Consider the following 18,768-nt stretch of genomic DNA (forward strand, 5'->3'; position numbering starts at 1 on the left):
GGCCTGGATGGCTGCAGGACTTCCAGAAATCTGAGGGACTCCTGGAGCACTTCCGGGGACCCGGGGAGTACCTGCCCTTAGGGACTGCTGGGGTGTGTTAGGAATCTGGGGTGAGGTCCTGTTGGATGGGGAGCTCTTAGGGAGCTGTGGTGGTCTGGAGAACTGGGAGGTTTCTAGGGGACTCTGCTGGCTGTTCGACCCTCTCCAGACCACTGGGCCAGTCCATACCCTGACAGGCTTTGTGAGGGCTTCTCCTGGCTATCAAGGGAATGGATTTGACTTTGCCAGACCAGGAGCAGCAGGGAGCTGTGGTAAGGAGCTGTCAGCCCCCACAAGAGCTGTCCCTTTCCCCCAGCTGGACAGAGAACAAGACACACAGCCCAAGTGGTTTGCACACCCGTGAGAGGCTCACAGACACAGTGCAGAGGTAACTCATGGATGTGCAGAGGAGTTACCCCACAATCACGGACCATGTACTTCCCCACATTTTTGGCTTCTGTGATCTCCATCCTTCAGGAGCTGTGATTTGGGACGATGGCAGAGAGAGCACAGGTCAGATACCTTACTCAAAAGTACTAAATGTCTTCCCATGGGTTTATCCATTGCCAGATCTCCAGAGCCATGTCCAACCAGCCCACAGCGTGAAAGCAGCCCATTGTGGGGGAGCTGAGACAGAATCCAAAGAAGGAACTTGCCGAAGGTTAGAGCTCAGACTCTGAACATCTCACAGAGGGTTTCAGAATCCCTCTATAGTTGTTCTCAGCCATGGTTCCAGAGGACAGCAGGAGTGACATAAAGTTTCACAGGACCTGCCTGAATTGACCTCTCCTGGCAGTCCAGGGCTTGAGGTGTGCTCAAGTGCATCCAATTCAGAGGGACCTGCAGAGCCTATGGAACAGCTTCCCACATCTTCCAGCACACAGCTCCTGCAACTCTCCAGCTCCCTTCCTGGAGGATTCTTTTGCACCCACACACATTCTGCCTGTCCCAGACACACCTGAGGAAACACAATACAACATGCAAACATACTGTCACACAGGCACACGTGGGGACAGTGTCACTGACACACACACACACACACTGGCAATCTGCTGTGTGTTCATAGAGATGCAGGAAGACACACGGGCCAACATTTACACACCCGCGAGGGGTCACACACACAGTGAGGGGTGTATATACAAGCTCACATGCACACATATGGTCATGGACAAGCATAAACATGCCTCCTGTGCATGCAAACACACCAAGCTGCCTGCATGCACAGGTACCTGCACCCACCCAGCCCTGCTCACACCCACCCATGTGTTCCCATGGGCGGGCGTGGGGATGGCAATTCCCGGGAGCCCTGTGTCCCTCCCTTCTCCCAGCACCACTGTGGCCAAGTCAGAAGGGAATTTCCAGCTGCAAAGCTGCAGCTGACAGATTTAGAGACTCCCTCCCCAGTGGTTTCTGGGCCAAGTTAATGGTTCACCAGCACCCTGCTTCTCCTGCCCTTCCCTGCTAGCTGCCTGGGGCAGGCAAGGAAGCACCCACTGGTGGGCATCTCCAGCACCCCATGCAGCCTTCCTTGCCTTGCAGTCTGTCCAGCACCGTGAGCTCTGTTTTTACCCTGCCCTGCAGTACCCAGCACAAGGGGCATTGTCCACCTCAGCTACCTCAGGTTAGAGCTCTCTTGCAGAGGGGTGGACAGGAAAGCCCCCAGCGTCCAGCACTACTGCAAAGTGGAGGGCAGGCACAGGAGCATGGACCTGTCTACCCAGGCCCTCTCTCTGCTGACATCCCTCTGGGGCTCCTCAGCCTAGTGGGGCATTGCCAGCTGAGCAGGCACTGCACACATACATTCCCCTCTGCAGTTACCTGAACCCTTCTGCTGGGTAATGCTGGAGAAACCAGTTCCTGTGGGCTCCTTGCAGCATGGGATGGACCCCCTCAGAGATCCCTGGAGCCCCTGGAACAGAGGCTTGGCAGCCTGCCTTGCTGGGCAGCCAGGCAGGCTGCTCCTCACCCTGTGTTTGTCCATGAGGGGCACAGGCTGATCAGGTTATCAAGACATACATGCCTGGCACCCTGCCATCCAGGTGGGGTTGCACGTGGCCCACGGCATGCCAAGTGAATGCCTTGCATGCCACCAAGCCAACAGTGTCAGCGCTGTCCAGGGCTGCCGTGTGCCAGGCTCTGCAGCGGGAACTGCAGTGACAGTGACTGGAGTGAAAAGAATACAGGATCCCTTCAAGAAACTCAGAGCACATCGCCATAGTGTTAGGGCAGATAGATGTGCCCCTGGCATGAGGCATGAGTGGAGGCACCGTGGACTGCAAACATCCCAGGTGAGATGGTGGAGGGACACAAACTGGCACCCCAAGGAATGACAGCTGTGGGTGATGGGAGGAGAACGCTCACGCAGTAGAGCAGGGCAGGAGAGTACTCGCCCTCATCCACACACATCTCCAGGCTCAACAACCACAGAGAAAATCAGAGAGTAGATAAAAAATGAGCTGGACTTTGCCACAGGTCCCAGCAGGGACAGAGGCTGGCAGGAGAGTTACTGATTGGGACTCACAGCTGGGGCAAGACAGCTCTCTGGCTAGTCCCATCCCAGTACAGTAGTCAGCGCTTCCCAGCCCTCCCCAGGAAGCGCTGTGGCGTACCAGCTTTAAATAGCTTTATTAGTGGAAGCTCTGTGCCCACAGCTCCCACCGCGGGGGCCGTGGGGAAGCCAGGCAGCCCCATGCTGCCCTCTGGGGAAGGCAGGACTCCCCGGAGCGCAGAGCTGGGCTCACCCATGCTGACCCTGCCACCGGCTCCTCCTGTCTCTGTCCCAGGAGGGCCTTGTGAGCTTGGAGGTGGTCTCCCAAACTGTCCTTGCCTGACCTCAGGCTGTCAGATGCAGAGGCTGAGCTCCTGACGGACGGAGCACTTGCGGCACTGCACCACACAGCACCAGTGGAAGCGGCAAAGGCAGTTCTCCTCCAACACCACCGTCTCGTCCCGGTGCCCTCTCCCGCAGCACAGCAGGTCGCACCCACTCGTGTCCATGGCTGTGCTGTTGCAGACGCGGCCCCTGGTGCCCAGTGAGCCTGTCTTACGATTAGCCGAGCAGAAATCAGGTGAGTCAGCCGAGTAGATGAGGTCCTGTTTATCGGGAGGCTTGATGTTGTCACCCACAGGGATGAGGGTTTTACCGTCGTTGCCTCCCATCACCTTGAAAGCCCCATTGAAGCGCTCGAGCAGGCGATCCCCCACCTCACGGAAATGGGGCATCTTCCTCCAGCAGGTCCGCAGGGTGCAGGAGCCCGACAGCCCGTGGCATTTGCACTCTGTCCTCATGTAGCTGCGCACCGCCTGGGGAAGAGACAGCGATGCTCAGCCCTCGGTTCCCTCTCTCGCTGCCCAGCACCCCCAGCCAAAACTCTGCCTCTTGGTGCTGCCCTGGCCCGGGGGAGAGGCTGGGGGTGGAGAGTGGCACGGGGAGGGGTTCCAAAGCACCTGCCAAGGATACCCAAAAAGACATTGGGTCATATTTCAGCCAAAGCTGGTGCAGGTACACGGCTTGGGCACACTGAAGGTGGAGGGCTGGGGGTGGGGCACAGGGGGCGCAGGGGACAGGGAGTGCAGGGGCATTACCAAGCGCCCGGCTTCGTTGTTGTGCAGGTCGATAAGGGCTCGGATGTCATTTTTGCCTTTCTTGTTCTTGGCATCCATGAACTGCTGGGATTTCTCGTAGCCGAACTGCACATCATCCCCACAGCCCCCCCACTCCCAGGCGGTGCCCTCTGTGCCTGGCCCCGCTGTGGGCGAGGGGGGGGCCCGGCTCCGTGTCAGCTCGCAGCCGCACTGCAGCAGCTCGCCCATGCTGCAGGCCTGCGTGATGGCGTGGCTCACCCCCGCCGCCGTGATGGCATACACGAAGGCTGTTTCACGGATATCTGCAGGAGAACAGACAGGGCCGGGATGTGGGGTCAGCTCCAGCATGCAAAGCACCATCCACCCTGGCTGACATCCCAGGGGGCTCAGACGCCCCCTTCTCCCTCTTCATATGTGCTCAGTGCTGTTCCCTGGGTGATGCACCCACCTTGGAATAGGCTGCCTGGGGCAGGAACGGCCTCTTGCAAGCAGATTTGAGGCCTCTGGGGGATGGTCAGGCCCTGCCAGTGCTCCTCCACTCAGCTGCGGAGAGGCAACAAATCTCCTGCCTCCCCTTGCAAGTCTGGGTGCTGCCCCATAGGAAAGAGGGAAGCTCAGAAGGCAGAGAGTGGTCCCAGGTGACCAGGTGGTACCCACAGCTTCCTCACACTACCCTGCGACATCCCTCCAAGCAGTAAAAATCCCATCCCCAGCTCCAAACTGGCACCTGGAAAGAAATACTGCGAGGGATACAGAAGGTGCCACTCACCCCTCTGCATGTTGGCAGTGATGAAGCTGTGCTGCCTGCTCTGCCCCCACTCCCCTCTTTGCCATGGGGAGCTGCCTGCCCCCCTCTCTCCACCAGCACAGCCTCCACCCTGCAGGATTATTTATTATTAGTATTTGCTCCTGTCTCTCTCTGCTCCGGGACACGAATTCCAAGCATCTTTCCCCTGCCCGGACCTGCCGCTCACAGCCGCAGCCAGCGGGGGATTCTGGCAGCGGGGGTGCGGCGCCCTGCTCGGGGGGCTCCTGCACTCCCCCTGCTCCGTGCCAGCCGAACCCCTGCCCACCCAAATGCCAGGGCAGGGCTGGCCCAGGGTGGTGGCATGCAGGGGATTCCTGGGGAGGGAGGGGAAGGTGAGTTCCGGGGGGTGTCCCATCCCTCCATCTTCAGTATTCTGACTTGAGGGGGCTGCAGGGAGAGGGATACCAGGGCACCAGTTCCATGAGGATCTCCTCCAAAAGCCCACGCAGCACCTGAATCCCTCTGGTGCTAGCAGGAACTGGGCACACTGGTGCCTTTCTGGCAGTGCCACCCAGGGGGTGGCACCCCCTCCCCAGGCCCTCCTGCCCCCACAAGCCACCCGACCACCCGCCTGCTCCCACCTGGGGCTGGCAGAGCCCTCAGCAGGCAGCCCGAAGCTGGCAGAGGTCCCCATGCCACCCTGCCAGCCGGGCCCTGGGGGGATGCCGCTCCTCTGACAGCTCCACCAGACACGTGGCTTCCCCCAAGCCAGCCTGCCCTGGCATGCCGTACCTGGCACAGGCGGCTGGGAGGGAAGAGGGGACAGCCATGACTGTGCCAGAGAGGCCATGGCCAGGAGCAGGAGGTTTGCAACACCCTTGGATAGAAAAGGACATTGGACGGGAGGTACTCATCTGATGGAGCTGGGAACCCCAAAAACACTGGGATACCTTATGCCATCCCTGCAGGCTTACAGGGAGGCTGGTGCCTACTGGCACCTCTGAGGGCTTCTGACACCCATCCTGTTGCTCTGGGGAACTCCACACCTCTAGTTGGGATGCCCCATGTCCTCGGAGTGCCAGGGACTCACAAACTCACTGCTGTCCCTACAACACTGGTTATCTCTATCACCCCAGCAGTGAGGCTGGACCAATATGGTGGCTTCTTCAGCATCCCCATGCTTGATGTGTCTGTGCCTCCTCCAACACAAGCTGTTCCTGGGTACCCAGCAGCTCATCTGCCAGTACCTTTCACTCACCACCTGGTCTGGCCCTGTATTCTGGCACCACCCCACTTCCAGCCTGGATCCCTGCCTGGCACAGATCCCACCTGCCTCACTGCCAGGTTGTGGTGAAAATAGGTGACTCCAGAGGCAGAAGGGTCCCCCATGTGCTGTGACTCTCTGCCTCTTGACTGAATACACCTCCCTGTGCTGGGAGGAACCCACATCTGCAAATCAGCTTTCTTAATGAGCCTATCTCCCTCCCATGGGCCAGTGTCTCCCTCGGGGCTTCAGCTCTGACCCCCATTAGTACCTGCAGTCAGTTGGGTGCCCAGGGCACCCCGCTCTTTCCAATCCTCCCAGGGAGGCCACCTTGACCACCCTGCATGGCCCAAGGACATACCCACTTTGCCTCGGGCTGGCCATGTACCAACAGATGTGATGGCTGAGGAGTCTGGGGCTTACTCCAGCATCTTCATCTGCCATAGCACAGGGACCAACATGGGAAGAGGGGAAGGACTAAACTCATCTCCCACTAAGCGATCCTACCAGCCAAAGGTGCTTCAAGCTTCCCCTGTTGCTTGGAGCATCATCCACTCCCAGCCTCTCTCCCTGAGGAGCATGGCAGGGCTTTCCCATCCCTTACACTCTCTTGGGTGTCCTCTGCCCCTGCTCTGATTTTGGTGCCGCTGGGCTGGGCTTGGACCACTGTATCCAGGTGGCTGAGACCTGCACATACCTTCCTGCCACCCGGCCCTGTTACTCAGGGTGACATCAGGGTGCCCATCCAGGGACAGGGACAGGAGACAAACAGGGACAGGAAGAGGGATGTGAAGGGCACCCACGGGGTGAGGGGCAGCTCCCAACAGCTGCACACTGCCTCCCACCCGGGCCCCTTCCCCCAGCACACCCTGGGGTCCCAGGGGAGCAGTAAATCACTGCCAGACGAGGGTGCATTCCTGGGCTTCACGAAGCCCCGCACTGTCTGGGAGCATCAGTAATTGCTTCATTACAACACGGCAGTAACATGTCCCGGCAGTGAAACCTCAGCGTGACTGAACTGGGGAGCACTGAGCAACCCCCTACATACACACACACACACACACACACACACACACACACACACAGAGGTTTGCACACCAAGACTCTGCTCCAGGAGTCCCAGGGAGGAGCATGACCAGGCTGGAGCCTTTTTGGGAAATGGGAAGCTGAGGAAGCACTGGCCTTACCCTGCTGCAGGATCTTGCCGAAGTACTTGCTGTGGCTGGTGCAGTTCCAGCGGCGGAAGCGGAATTGGTACTGGCACTCCCGGACGCCCAGCTTGGTGCCCTTGGCCACCTCCTGCACAATCTCTGGCTCCAGCTGGCACAGCTCTGCCTGCTTCCCTGCCAGCCGCTTCGTCTTGCGGCAGATGCTGTTGGGGTCCATGACCAGGGGGCTCCCCACTGCCCTGCAGGAGGGGACAGCGAGCAGAGCAAAACCAGCACTCAAGCCCAGGAGACACCGGGGTGTGGATGGGACATGACCAGATCTAGCCTCAGGGACAGAGCAGGGCTGCAGGGCAGTGCCAGCTCCATGCTGAGCCCGGGTGACAAGGGGACGGAGAGTGGTATGTAGCAGGGGCAAGACAATAGGTATGGGTGGATCACCCAGGCAATACCTTGCCCTCTCCATCCAGTCAGGGAATGGAGGGGATCTCCAGCCATGGGACTGGCTGTAGGATGATGCTGGCACATACTACTCTACATCCTTGGGGACATCCATGGGGGTGATGGTGTGTCTCCGATGGGAGACGGCAGAAATATCGTGCTATTCAGCACCTGCTCTTTGGGGCTGGCACTGACCCAACTGAGCCCTGGCATTGCCATGTGACTGATGCCCCATGCAGCTGCGTCCCCCAGAGCTGTGGACACAGCAAGGAGCCCAGCCAGCATTCTTGGTGTGTCTCCCCCTCTCCACGGAGGCTTGCTGCTTTACCCCGTGGGAGACTAGATGAGTGACCTTGCATGTGATAAAGCCCCTCGGCTGCTGGCCAGGATCCCGTACTCACCTCCCCAAATCCAGGCACTGAGTCCAGGGAATGGAGCTGCAGGCAGGCGCGGGAGTGCAAGGGAGGGATGCAGGTGGCATCGCCAGCTCTGCCAATGCCAGTGAGGAAGGGCAAGTCTTGGCTCGGCCCATGTCAGAGGCAGCTCCTCCTTGCCAGCACAGCTGGAGAGAGGTGCCTGGCTCGCTGGTAGCCTGGAGGCAAAGTCTGAGCACAACGCTGTGCTCTCTGGTGTGCCACTGGCTACAGAAACTCCTGTACTTTCCCCACACATTTTGCCCGGAGTGCCCTCCCCAGCACAGCTCATGCAGCTGCGCAGCCTGCCAGCACCCTGCCTCGTGCTGACGCAGGCACTGCTCCAGTTCTGCCATGGGCAACTCCAGAGCCATGGGCCACACGAATTTAGCACACCCTAAACACAGCCCCACTCAGCCCACCCTTACCTCCAGCACTGCTCCTGTGGGCTCAGAGCTCATCCTGCTCAACAACATGATTTCCGTGGCCATGGATGCCCACAGAACCTTAGGGCTGGACTCAGCATACCCCAGGACCAAGAGATGCCCGATGATTGGGAGGCTACATTCCCTGGGATTCCCTGGGGAGCAGTGCTTGGGCTGCTCCTGCTGCCTTCAGCCCCACTCACTGGAGAGCATCAGCTGCACTCTGCTTCCAAACCCAGAGCTTTATAGTCTGGCCAAGCCCCAGGGGCTCAAAAATCACAAGCTGAATCTCAGTGTTTAACTGTGTTCTGGGTTTCCTTTTCACTCTTGTGCAGCTGGGGGGCTGTGTTTGGGACACCAGGCTGCAGTACTCTGCTTGCAATCCTGTCCCCAGTGCAAACCCCCTCCAAGCTCCTTGTTTGAAGCTCAAGGCCCTGCCAGGATCACCCTGCCTCATGTAAGGCTCCCCAGCTGCCTGGATCTCCTGCCCACCAGACCCCAGCTGGGCTTGGAGAGGACGTGCCTTCTCACACAGCCTGGAAAAGGAGCCCTTATGCTTTGGCTGGAGGTTTAAAGGTTAAAGAGCTCAACAGAGAGGCCTAGTCTGGAAAGGGAATTTCCAGCAGGGAAACTGAGGCAAGCCCACACTCCTGCTGGGGAGAACCCATCTCCCTTTGCTCCTGGCAGCTCAGTTTCCCTTTGCTGCACAATTCATATGCACCTCTGCAAAGGGATGGGGCAGCTAGGGAAGCATTGCGGAGCTTGCCTGGCACAGGTCCCCCATAGATGGGGAAACTGAGGCCCACATGGAAAGTGACCGGAAAATCTGTCCGGTCCCATTCCACGATGACCACACAGGGATCCAAGCCTCCATGTCGGTCTCCAAGTTTGCTGTCCTTTGTGACCATGGGCTCCCAACATCTACAGCAGGATGGCGGAGGTTTGGCTGCCTCCGCCGGTGGGGTGGGGAAGAGGGGGAGCAGAGATAGGACTTTCATTAAGAGATGACTCTTTGTACTTGTATAAAAACGATGCGCCAGCCCCCCGGGGCCGTCAGATCAAATACTGAACTGTGGCTCACCCCGGCCCGCTGGATCAGGCCGGGAAGAAGATCTCAGCCCCGCGGGTCTGGGGGGCGGTGGGCGGCTCACCGGCACTGCGGGGGTCCCCACCCATGGTCCAGGCGGCAGCAAGGCTGGCGGGAGAGCACGGGAGCTTTCTGTCCATGCCGGCGAGGCGTGGGGTGGGCTGCCTAAGTCCAGCGCGATATTAATTTCCGCTGGGCTCCACTTTCTGGCACAGGGAGGCTGCCGGGAGCCCAAGAGCTGTTTTGCTTTGGAGGGTTCAGAGGCGGGGGAGAATGGGGGGAGACAAGGGCAAGAAAAATGCTGCCAAACTGCTACCACTTTGGCAAGGGCTCCGGCACAGGGCCCAGATCTGCCTGAGCTTGTCCCGCTCCAAGGCCTCCCGCATCTACAATTAAGGTGCCCCACCTCTGCCGCCGGGCACTCCTCCCCCTGCCCTGGTGAAGGAACAGGGTCGCCAGCCCGGCTCCCCGCAACTTGCCTGGGGCACCCCGGCCCCCCCCCACCGCCTCCTGCCTGGGAGCCCCCCGCCAGGCTCGGCAGCACAGCAGCATCCCTCCTGCCTGCCCCTGGTGCCCTTTTCTGGCTGCCAGAACTGCTGCTGGGGGGCTGCTGTCTTGCCCCGAAAGCCAATGGGATGATGAGTCCCACTTTCCAACCTTCCAGCACTCCTATGTAAGGGAAACAACCCCCATTGCTGAAAGGGGAAACTGAGGCACAGAAAAGAGTCTGCAAACCACTGCCCACCTGCTGCTGGTACCCCTAAGGCTGCCACAGCTGCAGCCTGAGCCCAGTCCCAGTGACACACGTCAAACAGGAGTCACTGGGGCTTCTGATGCAACCCTTGGATGCTGTGCCTGCTGCAACAGAGCCGAGGGTTCCTAAGAGCCATAATCACCATCTTTTTCCAGCTCAGCTCATAGTCATGGAGCTTCCAGTATGTCCCAGTCTCATTCCCAGCCAAAATCATGGACAAAGGAGACTGGGCCAAGTCACCATGTTCTCCTTGGGCGTGGGGATGATGTGGAGCAGGACCTCTGATCCCTGCCAGCAGACTGTCATGGAGGGGAGCCAGTGGGGTCCTGGTTTGCAGGAAGCCAAGGGAGTGAGGCTGGCAAAACCATGCAGAGAGCAAGAGGATAGTCAGCTTTTAAAAGTGGCACCTGCATCTTGGGTGAAAAATACCTGCTTTGGTCCTGGTGGCCCTGAAGCCCCAAGGGAGAGCAGTGGCTGGGCCATGCCAAATCCATGTGGGACCTGACAGGTCTGCACCCATTGGTACTGCTGCCTAGGCACTCCCATGTGTCAAGGGGACTCTGCTCTGGAGTAGTAAGGCTGTGTCTTGCCTCGCATGCAGGTCTCTATCCCAGCCTGTGGAAGCCCCCAGGAGGGTGATGCATGGTTACCTGGGGTACCCGGGTCATCACTCTGAGCCCACAGGTAATTCTGCACCCACCTGGAGAGGTAAGAACTGCAGGATGACAGCCCTGGAGAACTGACCTCCATCCCTAGGGACATAGGTCACCTCACACCAGGCACAATGATGTCACACTGAGTGACAGCCTACGAGGAAGTCAAACCCACAGGGAGCCCATCTCTTTCCAAGCTGTGCTAACAGGGCAAGGGGGACACATGGATGAATTTTCACCCATCCAGCTTTCCCTGCAGCCCATGCAGGCATGTGGCGGGCACTCGGCCCCTCACCTGGGGCGATGCGTGGGTGCTGCCACTAACCGGGGCAGCCAGGTGTGGAAACAGAGCAGGAGGCCCATGAGGGTGTGGTGAGTAAGCAGCAAGTCACTGCCCTGGGGGGTACAGCCAGGGTTTGGCTGCCGAGCAGCACCCAGGGCACTGAGGGAGCAGGAAATGCCGTGGGTTGGGAGGAGAAGGGGGACCCCATTCCCTGCCCTCCTCCTTACGCCTCCTTGGCAAGGATGGCATGCAAACAGCTGGGAAGCTGCCTAAAGAAAAGAGGCTTTGGCATGGCATTGCGTCAACCCATGGACCTGCTAGCTGCAGGGTCATGCTGAGGCCAGGCTCTCGTGAGCAGGAGCTGCCCAAACTTGTGCTACAGGTACTGGGGGGATGGAGGGAGAATGCACCTGCAGAGGTGGTGGTCCTAAAGCCATGTCCAAACCCTGGAAGGGCTGGGATAAGAAGAAAGAAGTCCACCCACTTGTGGTCACTGTGTCCTTCCTCCAGGTGCTGACAGAGGCTGGAGCTGGGGTAGCATGAGGGCTTGGCTAGTTCATGCCCAAATGTGGGTGCCACATTTTGTGGCAGGACCCTGCAAAGCTTGAGCAGGTGTCAGGGTGTGCCCAGCTCTGCCCAGTACCCTCCCACACAAGGGGTGTTTGAATGGGTCAAGCCTCTGATGCAAAGCCCAGACAAACTCTCCAGTTTGTGTAGGGCATGGCTGGGGATCCTGGGTGTCACCATGGGAGAGTGGACGTGATCAGGAGCAGGGACAAGGGATGGCACTGGGGAAAGCCCAGCAGCCTTTGTGGGAGAAAACAAGTAGCCCAATGGGAGCCAGTAGTCATCTCAAAGAGTGCAAGAGGAACACTGTCCCTTTGAAAAACCCAGCAAGACAGCAGCTGCCCCAGTAAGGGCACAGGGAGATGGCACCAGGCAGGGGCTCCCATGCTGGGAGATTCATTTCTGCCCATATGGTGCTGCTCCAGGGCAGAAGGCATGCCTGGGATGGCTGGACAGCCTGGTCTGTTGGGCGCCGTGGGGTAGCAACTGTGGGTCAGCAAGCCCAGGGGGTGACTCACAATGCTCACCCCAAGGCACACAGGCAGGGCCCTCCAGCCCAGCAGCCTGCCCTTACAGGCTCTGGCCTTGCAGTGTGGCTGCTGGGCCGGGCAGTGAGAGAGCAGAGACCACTGTTGCATGAAACCACCCAGGGTGTGTGGCTCGAGAGACGTGGGACTGGGACCCCCTAAAGCAAGGGTGCAGCCACAGGGGCTGGTGGATGGGTCCCCTGGACACCTCTGAAGAAGTCCCATGAAAATCTGGAGGTGCACTGCCCTTGTGCATGGATGGGAAGGGGATGGAGGGCAGATGTCCATCCTTCTGAGCCCCTCAGACCCACAGCTGGAGCAGAGCACATTTCAGCTGGGATGATTTTCTGCCCTGCTTTCTCTTCCATCTCCCAGCTTCTCTCAGCCATGCCTGTGGAGAGCCAACAGGCACCGGGGAAGCTGGCTTTGCTTGCCCCCATCCCCACAGTGCCTCTGTTCCTGCAAGCACAGCCCAACTGCAAACCGGCTTGGCTGAAATCCTGCTCTGAACCTGCCTGGGGCTCCTCAGACACTAAGTTTGCCTGCTCTGTATCTCTGCACCCTCTGGGCCAGCCCAGGAGCCCCAGGCAGTCCCTACCTGTCCTGCTCAGAGAGAAAACACTGTTGCACAAGGAGCTGAGCAAGAAATGTGTAAAGAATAGGGGAAGAGCAAGAAAGAGAATTTACAGAGCTGGTGGGAGCAAGGAGAGCCTACTCCCTGCAGCTTGGCACTAACCAAGGTGCCAACAGCATGTGAGTGATGTATCTTCCATTGGCACTGACCACAGCCTGCTCCCTTTTGCCATGGAAAGGTCTGTGTCTTCAGTGAACTCTCTGGGGACATTCTAACACAATGAGGATGCTCTTTCTCAAGCTACAAGGTCACTAGCAGGATGTCAGTGCTTGTACCTCATACCTGAATCTTTTTCCGTAGATGCAGCCATCTGCCAGAATCCCAGTGGGCACAGTTACCACCCCTGAGTGGCCAGGCCTCTTGACATCCAGCCCAGCTACAGCCCGCCGTGCCACTCTCACAAATTAGGTCGTCAGTGGTGGAAAAAATTGGTTCAGGTAATCCCTGTATCACCACCACCACCCAGATAATGCACTCAGGGGTGGGATGGGGAAATTGTAAAGACATTTCTTTCTTGGCCAGGGAAAAATGCTCCCTTGGGCAAGCACCCACGAGTGCCCAGTGATGCACACACAAAGGTGTGCCACCGAAGTCCCTATGCATCAGTGACAGTGACAGCAAGGAACAACTCCATCAATGCCACCAGTCCTGGGGCTTCCAGGAACTCTGGCACAACACACAGCTGCACCCCTGAACCCCTCCCCACCAACAGCAAAGCCCACAGACACCAGTGCTACCCAGGCCTGGGAGAGGGGACCAGTACCAGGAGCAGACACATGGGAAGGTGCCTGTCATGAGCTGGCTCAGGGGACTAGGCAGCACCCAGACTCCTCTCCCCCAACACGGGAAGGGCTCCCTGAGGTGATCTCAGCCAGGGGCCAAATCCCCAGACTCTGAGGGAAGCAGTTCATGAACCATCCAGCTGCTCCTGTGCCCTGTCCCGGGAAGCCTGGCATGTTCGTTTGGTGGTGCTGGTGGCCTCGTCCGCCTGCCACTGGCTCCAGAGTGAAGCAGAGTGTGAGCTGGTGATCTCCCTGAAGCCACTGCACTGCCCAGTGAATTCACCGTGCTTCAGGCAGCTGAGTTATTATTCTTAAAATAAAGGTTCTCTTTCTTCTTCTTTTTTAAAAGAAGAAAAAACAAGTTTGACCCCTCGCCCTCCTCTGCCAAATCCTGCTAATCTCCCCAAGCTGGTGCTGCCAGTGCACACATGGCACCAGCAGGACCCAGACCCCATGGTGAGATGCAGCTCTGAGCAGCTGGGGCAAGGGGCACCGGTACCCCAAGACCCTGCCCTTGTTGGTGCTGTCTGCCTGCCCCTGAAATGAAGGTAAAATGAGCTTCTGCTTCATCTCTATCTGCTCCAGCCATGGGCATATATCCTCGAAGCTGGAGCATAGGGCATGAGCTTGGAAATATTGATGAGGATGGGGCAGAGAAAGCACAGACAGCTGAAGGGACAGCTGTGTGTGTGTCTGAGAGCCAGGGAAAAACAGCAGGTCTCAGGCAGCAGGAGGGCATATGCCCTGCAATGGCACATCTACCCTGAGATGGGTGGCAGGGAGCATGGAGACCCTCCACAAGCACCCTGCTTTGGCCAGAGCTTGCCCTACCTCTCTCTCCCCTCCTCTAGCAAAAAAACCAAGGCAAGTCCCTCTCAAACCCATGTTAAACCCTTGCCTGGCAATAAACACAGTGCTTGGGCTCCAGGGACAAACTCTCAGCTGATGTACAACTGACTATAACAGCAGCATTTATACTCACAAAGGCCCCCACTGCACCCCTGGAGCCAGGGCTAGCAAAGGGAATGGAGACGTGGAATAAATCACTGGTGGGGCAGGCAGGGGACCGTGAGGGGAAAGGCTTATGGAGAGCTTTATTTTAGGGGTCAAAAGAGTGTGAAAATGTGGAGACGAGTAGCCTCAGATAATGAATGATAGCCCGGACAGCACGCCGGGGAGCTGGAATCTAAGCACTTAAAACCGGATAAAGACAGGCTGGGTGAAATTCTTAATAGATTTAAATAGTTCATGTTTCGACAGATACCTGGGCTTTCCAAGGCTGGGTCCCAGTTCTGTGCCTGTAATGAATCCCCCACCCCCTCTGGTATCCTGCAAGGCACCGTCTCTGCCTTTGATGAGGGCACCATTACAAATAGGGGTTTTGTCCCTGCTGTGTCCAGGCCACCATTCAGGGGGGACACTGTAGGGACCCTAAGGCTTTTAATTAAATTTGACTTACTGGAGGGGTCTGGAAGCCACTAAGCCCCCTTGCCCACCTCTCAGCATATAAGCCTCCCAGGCTGTGGGCTTGGGTGCAGGGAGGCAGAATTCAACTCTCACCACAGGACCTGTACGCCCTATAATCCTGGGGGTGCCCCAGCCTGCTGCCCCCAACACACTCGTGTGCCCAAACCCTGACAGCATGCGGGTGCCCCAGTCTGGATCCGAACAGCCAGTGAGCAGCAATTCCCACCCAAGTGGGTGTAGGGGACTCTGTCATCCCCAAGTCGGGGAGGACCACCCCTGGGGATCGAGAGACCCTGCGCACCCTCCTGCTTCCCCCCCGTCCCCCTCCCCCCCCCGCCCGGGATGTCCTACTCACCACCAGAGCCCGATGATGTTAGCGGGGCAGAGGAGGATGAAGAAGAGCCCCAGCTGGGTCCGGGAGGAAGGCAGCATCCTGCCAGGGCTGAGGAAAACGTCGAACTCGCTCCACGCCACTCGCAGGGAGCCGGGCAGCCCCAAGGTCCGGCCGGGGCCCCGGCGGGTGGGTGCCCGCTGTCTCCCTCCGCCGGGCCGGGCCGGGCCGGGCAGGCAACGCGGCCGGCGGGGCCGGGCCGGGCCGGGCTGGGTTGGGCTGGGCTGGGCAGGCACCTCCGGACGGCTGGAGCGCGGCGCGGAGGCTGCTCCGGAGAAGGAGGAGGAGGAGGGACGGGGCTGCGAAAGCATCTGCTCCGACAGGGAAACCGGAGCCCGGGGGGACGGACAGGGCGGGCCGGGCGGGGGGACTCCCGGGTGCCAGGCTCCGTCCCCGGCGCACAGCCACTGCCACGATGTGGGCACAGCCACGGCCACGGGCACCCTCCGGTAGGGGCCGGTGGCCGCAGCCCATCCGGCGCCGCGTCCCGCCGCCGCGTTTGAACGCGCAGCCCTTTTTGCGGCTCTGGCTGGCACAGCCCTGCCTCCGAAGCCCCGGGACCTGCTGCGGACCTGCCTGGCACAGCGCTGCCTGGCACGGCCCTGCCCGGCTCCGCTCGGGGTCCTGCCGCAGCCCTGCCAAACTCGGCCTGGCCTCGAGGCGTCCCCGATACCTTCTTGTCACACTCCTGCCCGACCCTGACACCTCTGGCATGGCCTTGCCCAAACCTGGCGTCCCTGTGTTGCCCCCAGCAACTGGACTGGGCTCGGCTGGCACAACCCTGGCTCCATGACCCTGCCTGTCCTCAGACCAGTCTGTCTCGCCTGGGAAGGCTGGAGGAGTGACCCCTCACAAGCATCTCCCAACACTTAGCTCCAACACTCTGGAGAGACACGCCTGGGGCAGAGGGACACGCAGGGGAATGACCGAGTCAGCCACAGGAGCAAAGAGACCAGGAGAAGAGTACGGTGAGGGACATCTTGTTTACGGTGATTTCATCTCAGGTGCAGCCAGGACCCAGAACGGAGACAGCCCCCAGCACCAGAGCACAACAGGAGGAGCAGCAGGAGCCGCCTGGGGCAGGAGGAAGCTGACATGCCCAGAAGGTAGCTGGGGGCCACACAAGGGCTGGGCAGCTGGCTACAGGAGGAGCCCATAGCCTGCCACCCCAATTCTCCCCACAGAGGAGCCTCAGGAATGGTTTTCCAGTGCTCAGTCCAGTGCTCTGCGTCTCTGATTCCTCTTGTACCATTCATGGCTCCCAGCAGAGGTTGGGATGCAGTTCCCAGCCCTGCAGCACCTGAGCCATGGATCCTGGGAGAGCTACCCTGGGGGAGTCCCAACTGATCTCTGTACCCACCTCCACTGAGCAACCAGCCAGCCCATTGGGTTACCCCAAGGGAAAAGGGGGTTTCTTCCACCAGTGATGGGCAAAGCAGAGCAACCTTGCTGCTGGTGCGATCACCCCTCCCTCCAGCAGCTATTTGTGCTCTGTCTCCCTTCATGGCACCCCATACCCTGCCCATCTCAAGCCCCTGGCTTGCCCATCACTGTTCCCCTTGCCTTGATCACCAGCGGTTTCACCCCTTCACCTGGGCATGTTTGCTCCCTGCTAACAGCATTTGGTGGTGAATGACTCAGGCTTTATCTGCAGCTTGGCACAATTCTCTCCCTCCTGGGCACAGGACGTAAGAGAGACTCCCACCACCTCTGGAGGTTTCACACCTGCTCTTTCTCTGCCCTCCCACACAGGAACTAGGTTCCTGGTCTGCACTCCTGGCGTGGTGACTAGGATTGAGCTGTCCTGGCCACAGCATGGGGACACAGGGACACGGGGTCCTTCCCTGGGCTACCGCACCATGCCCTGTCCTTGCTGCCTTTTGCCTTCACCCACCAGCCTCCACCCTAGCTGTCCTACAGGAACCCCATCACCTCTAATCTAGGGGGATAGTTCACAACGAGTAGCTCGTGGAGGGGGGACATCCCTGCTAGGGCTGGGCGAGGCTGACACTGCACCCAGGGGCCCAGCCCCTGCCGGCAGAGCTCACTGCAACGCGCGGCTCATCTGCCGGCGTGTTGAAAGTGCCTGTTGTCCCCCCGCCCCTAGCGCCTGGCCTCCTCGCAAAGACAGCGCGGGGCAGGTGAGAAGCCTTTATCTGATTTCCTAAGGGCAGAAAAATCCCTTTGATTTTGCCCCGAAGAAGGGAGCGGGAGGGGGGGTGACGTCTCGGCGAGCAGGTGCGGCTGGTGCTCAGCAACTCGCCTTATCATGTCAGCTCCGCGTGAGGCTGGAGGGGGCCGGGGGGGCTGTGATGCCCCCAGCACACTTATGGGAACTGGCCCCATCGCCTGGGTCCTATGGCAAAGCCCCCTTAGAGGGGCCGGTGGGGCAGAGTGGACAAAGGTGGGCTCCTTGCCTTGTGTCTGGATCAGGTGCCAGGAGTTTGCCCCTATTTCACCGCTGCTCTCACAGTGCATAAAAATTCCCCTTTAGCAAGGGGAAACTGAGGCACAGAGATGCTGCGACCTGCTTAAGCAGGTGGGGAGTGGTGGCCTGTTCACTCAACCCCGGTAATTTTCTTGCTGCCTCCCCTTCTGCAACGAGACCCAAAGGCACACATACCTCAGGGGACAAGGTGACAGTGGTCATACTAATTCCGGGTGACAGGGTTGCCACTGCCACCCTGAAGCAGCCTCCACCATCGCAGCTGATCCTTTGTCTCTGCCCTTCCTCGCCTCTTGCAGCTCACTCCCCCCCCCCCTCGGCTTTTGTGTTATTACAAATTATAAAACAATTTTTCCTGCCGTCCCGCATTCTTCTGCCTCCTGCAAGAATTTTAATGTATTTATTTTTGCTATCAGGGGAAAGCGCCGTGTTCCTCGGCCACCCCCAGGCTGCCCCAGCCCCGCTTGGCCACTGATGGAAATTAATGATGGAGGATGCAGGGGGAGAGCAGACACCCCTGCATCCCTGAAACAGAGAGATGGGGGGACCCCATCTGACCCCCCCCCAGCCAGCCACGCTTTCCCCAGTGGCAAGGTCTGCAGAGGACAGAGGACTCAGCTGTGGTAGGGGTGATGGGACAGAGGGCTGGTCCCCAGGAGGGACTGTTGGTTACAGGCTGGGGAGGGGACAGTTATTGGGTGGCTGGGCAGGGCCAAGAAGTGCTTTGAGGTCCAGCTTTGAGGGTGTTGTGTCGGAGAATCATGTCCCTATACAGCAGCATGACTTTGAATTCCTCTTGAGGAAGAGGAGACCTCCCCAGGACTCTAGCCTGATCTTCCCCTTGTGGCAGCATCCCCAGTGATCCCCAGCCTGCTTGTAAGACAAAGCATCCCCTGAGTGGCCCGTCCTGCACCCCCCACTGAACTCCCTCTGCCTCTAGGCTGGTGCCCTGATACTGTCCTGAGCTCTGTCTCTCACTCCCGACCACACAGCCCCAAGGGCATGGATAGGGCTGGGGGGGGGGGGGGGGGGGCTTTGGCTGCCGGGAGGGAGCGGACAGGGGAGGAAGTAATGGGCCTTTCCCGCTGTGGGGAAA

General features: G+C 59.2%; 1 protein-coding gene across 1 annotated transcript; it reads right to left on the reverse strand.

The window, feature by feature from the left end:
* Window positions 1-2,645: 2,645 nt before the first annotated feature.
* On the reverse strand, window positions 2,646-15,634 carry WNT6 (Wnt family member 6). Its single transcript, XM_032114903.1, is given in 6 exon segments — window positions 2,646-3,342; window positions 3,625-3,926; window positions 6,824-7,044; window positions 15,191-15,354; window positions 15,356-15,426; window positions 15,429-15,634. Coding segments are annotated over 6 exon segments (1,329 nt in total). The 5' UTR covers window positions 15,538-15,634; the 3' UTR covers window positions 2,646-2,880.
* Between the last annotated feature and the right edge of the window lie 3,134 nt (window positions 15,635-18,768).

Source organism: Corvus moneduloides, chromosome 7 (assembly GCF_009650955.1).
Source record: "Corvus moneduloides isolate bCorMon1 chromosome 7, bCorMon1.pri, whole genome shotgun sequence".
In the NCBI taxonomy this organism is placed as follows: domain Eukaryota; kingdom Metazoa; phylum Chordata; class Aves; order Passeriformes; family Corvidae; genus Corvus; species Corvus moneduloides.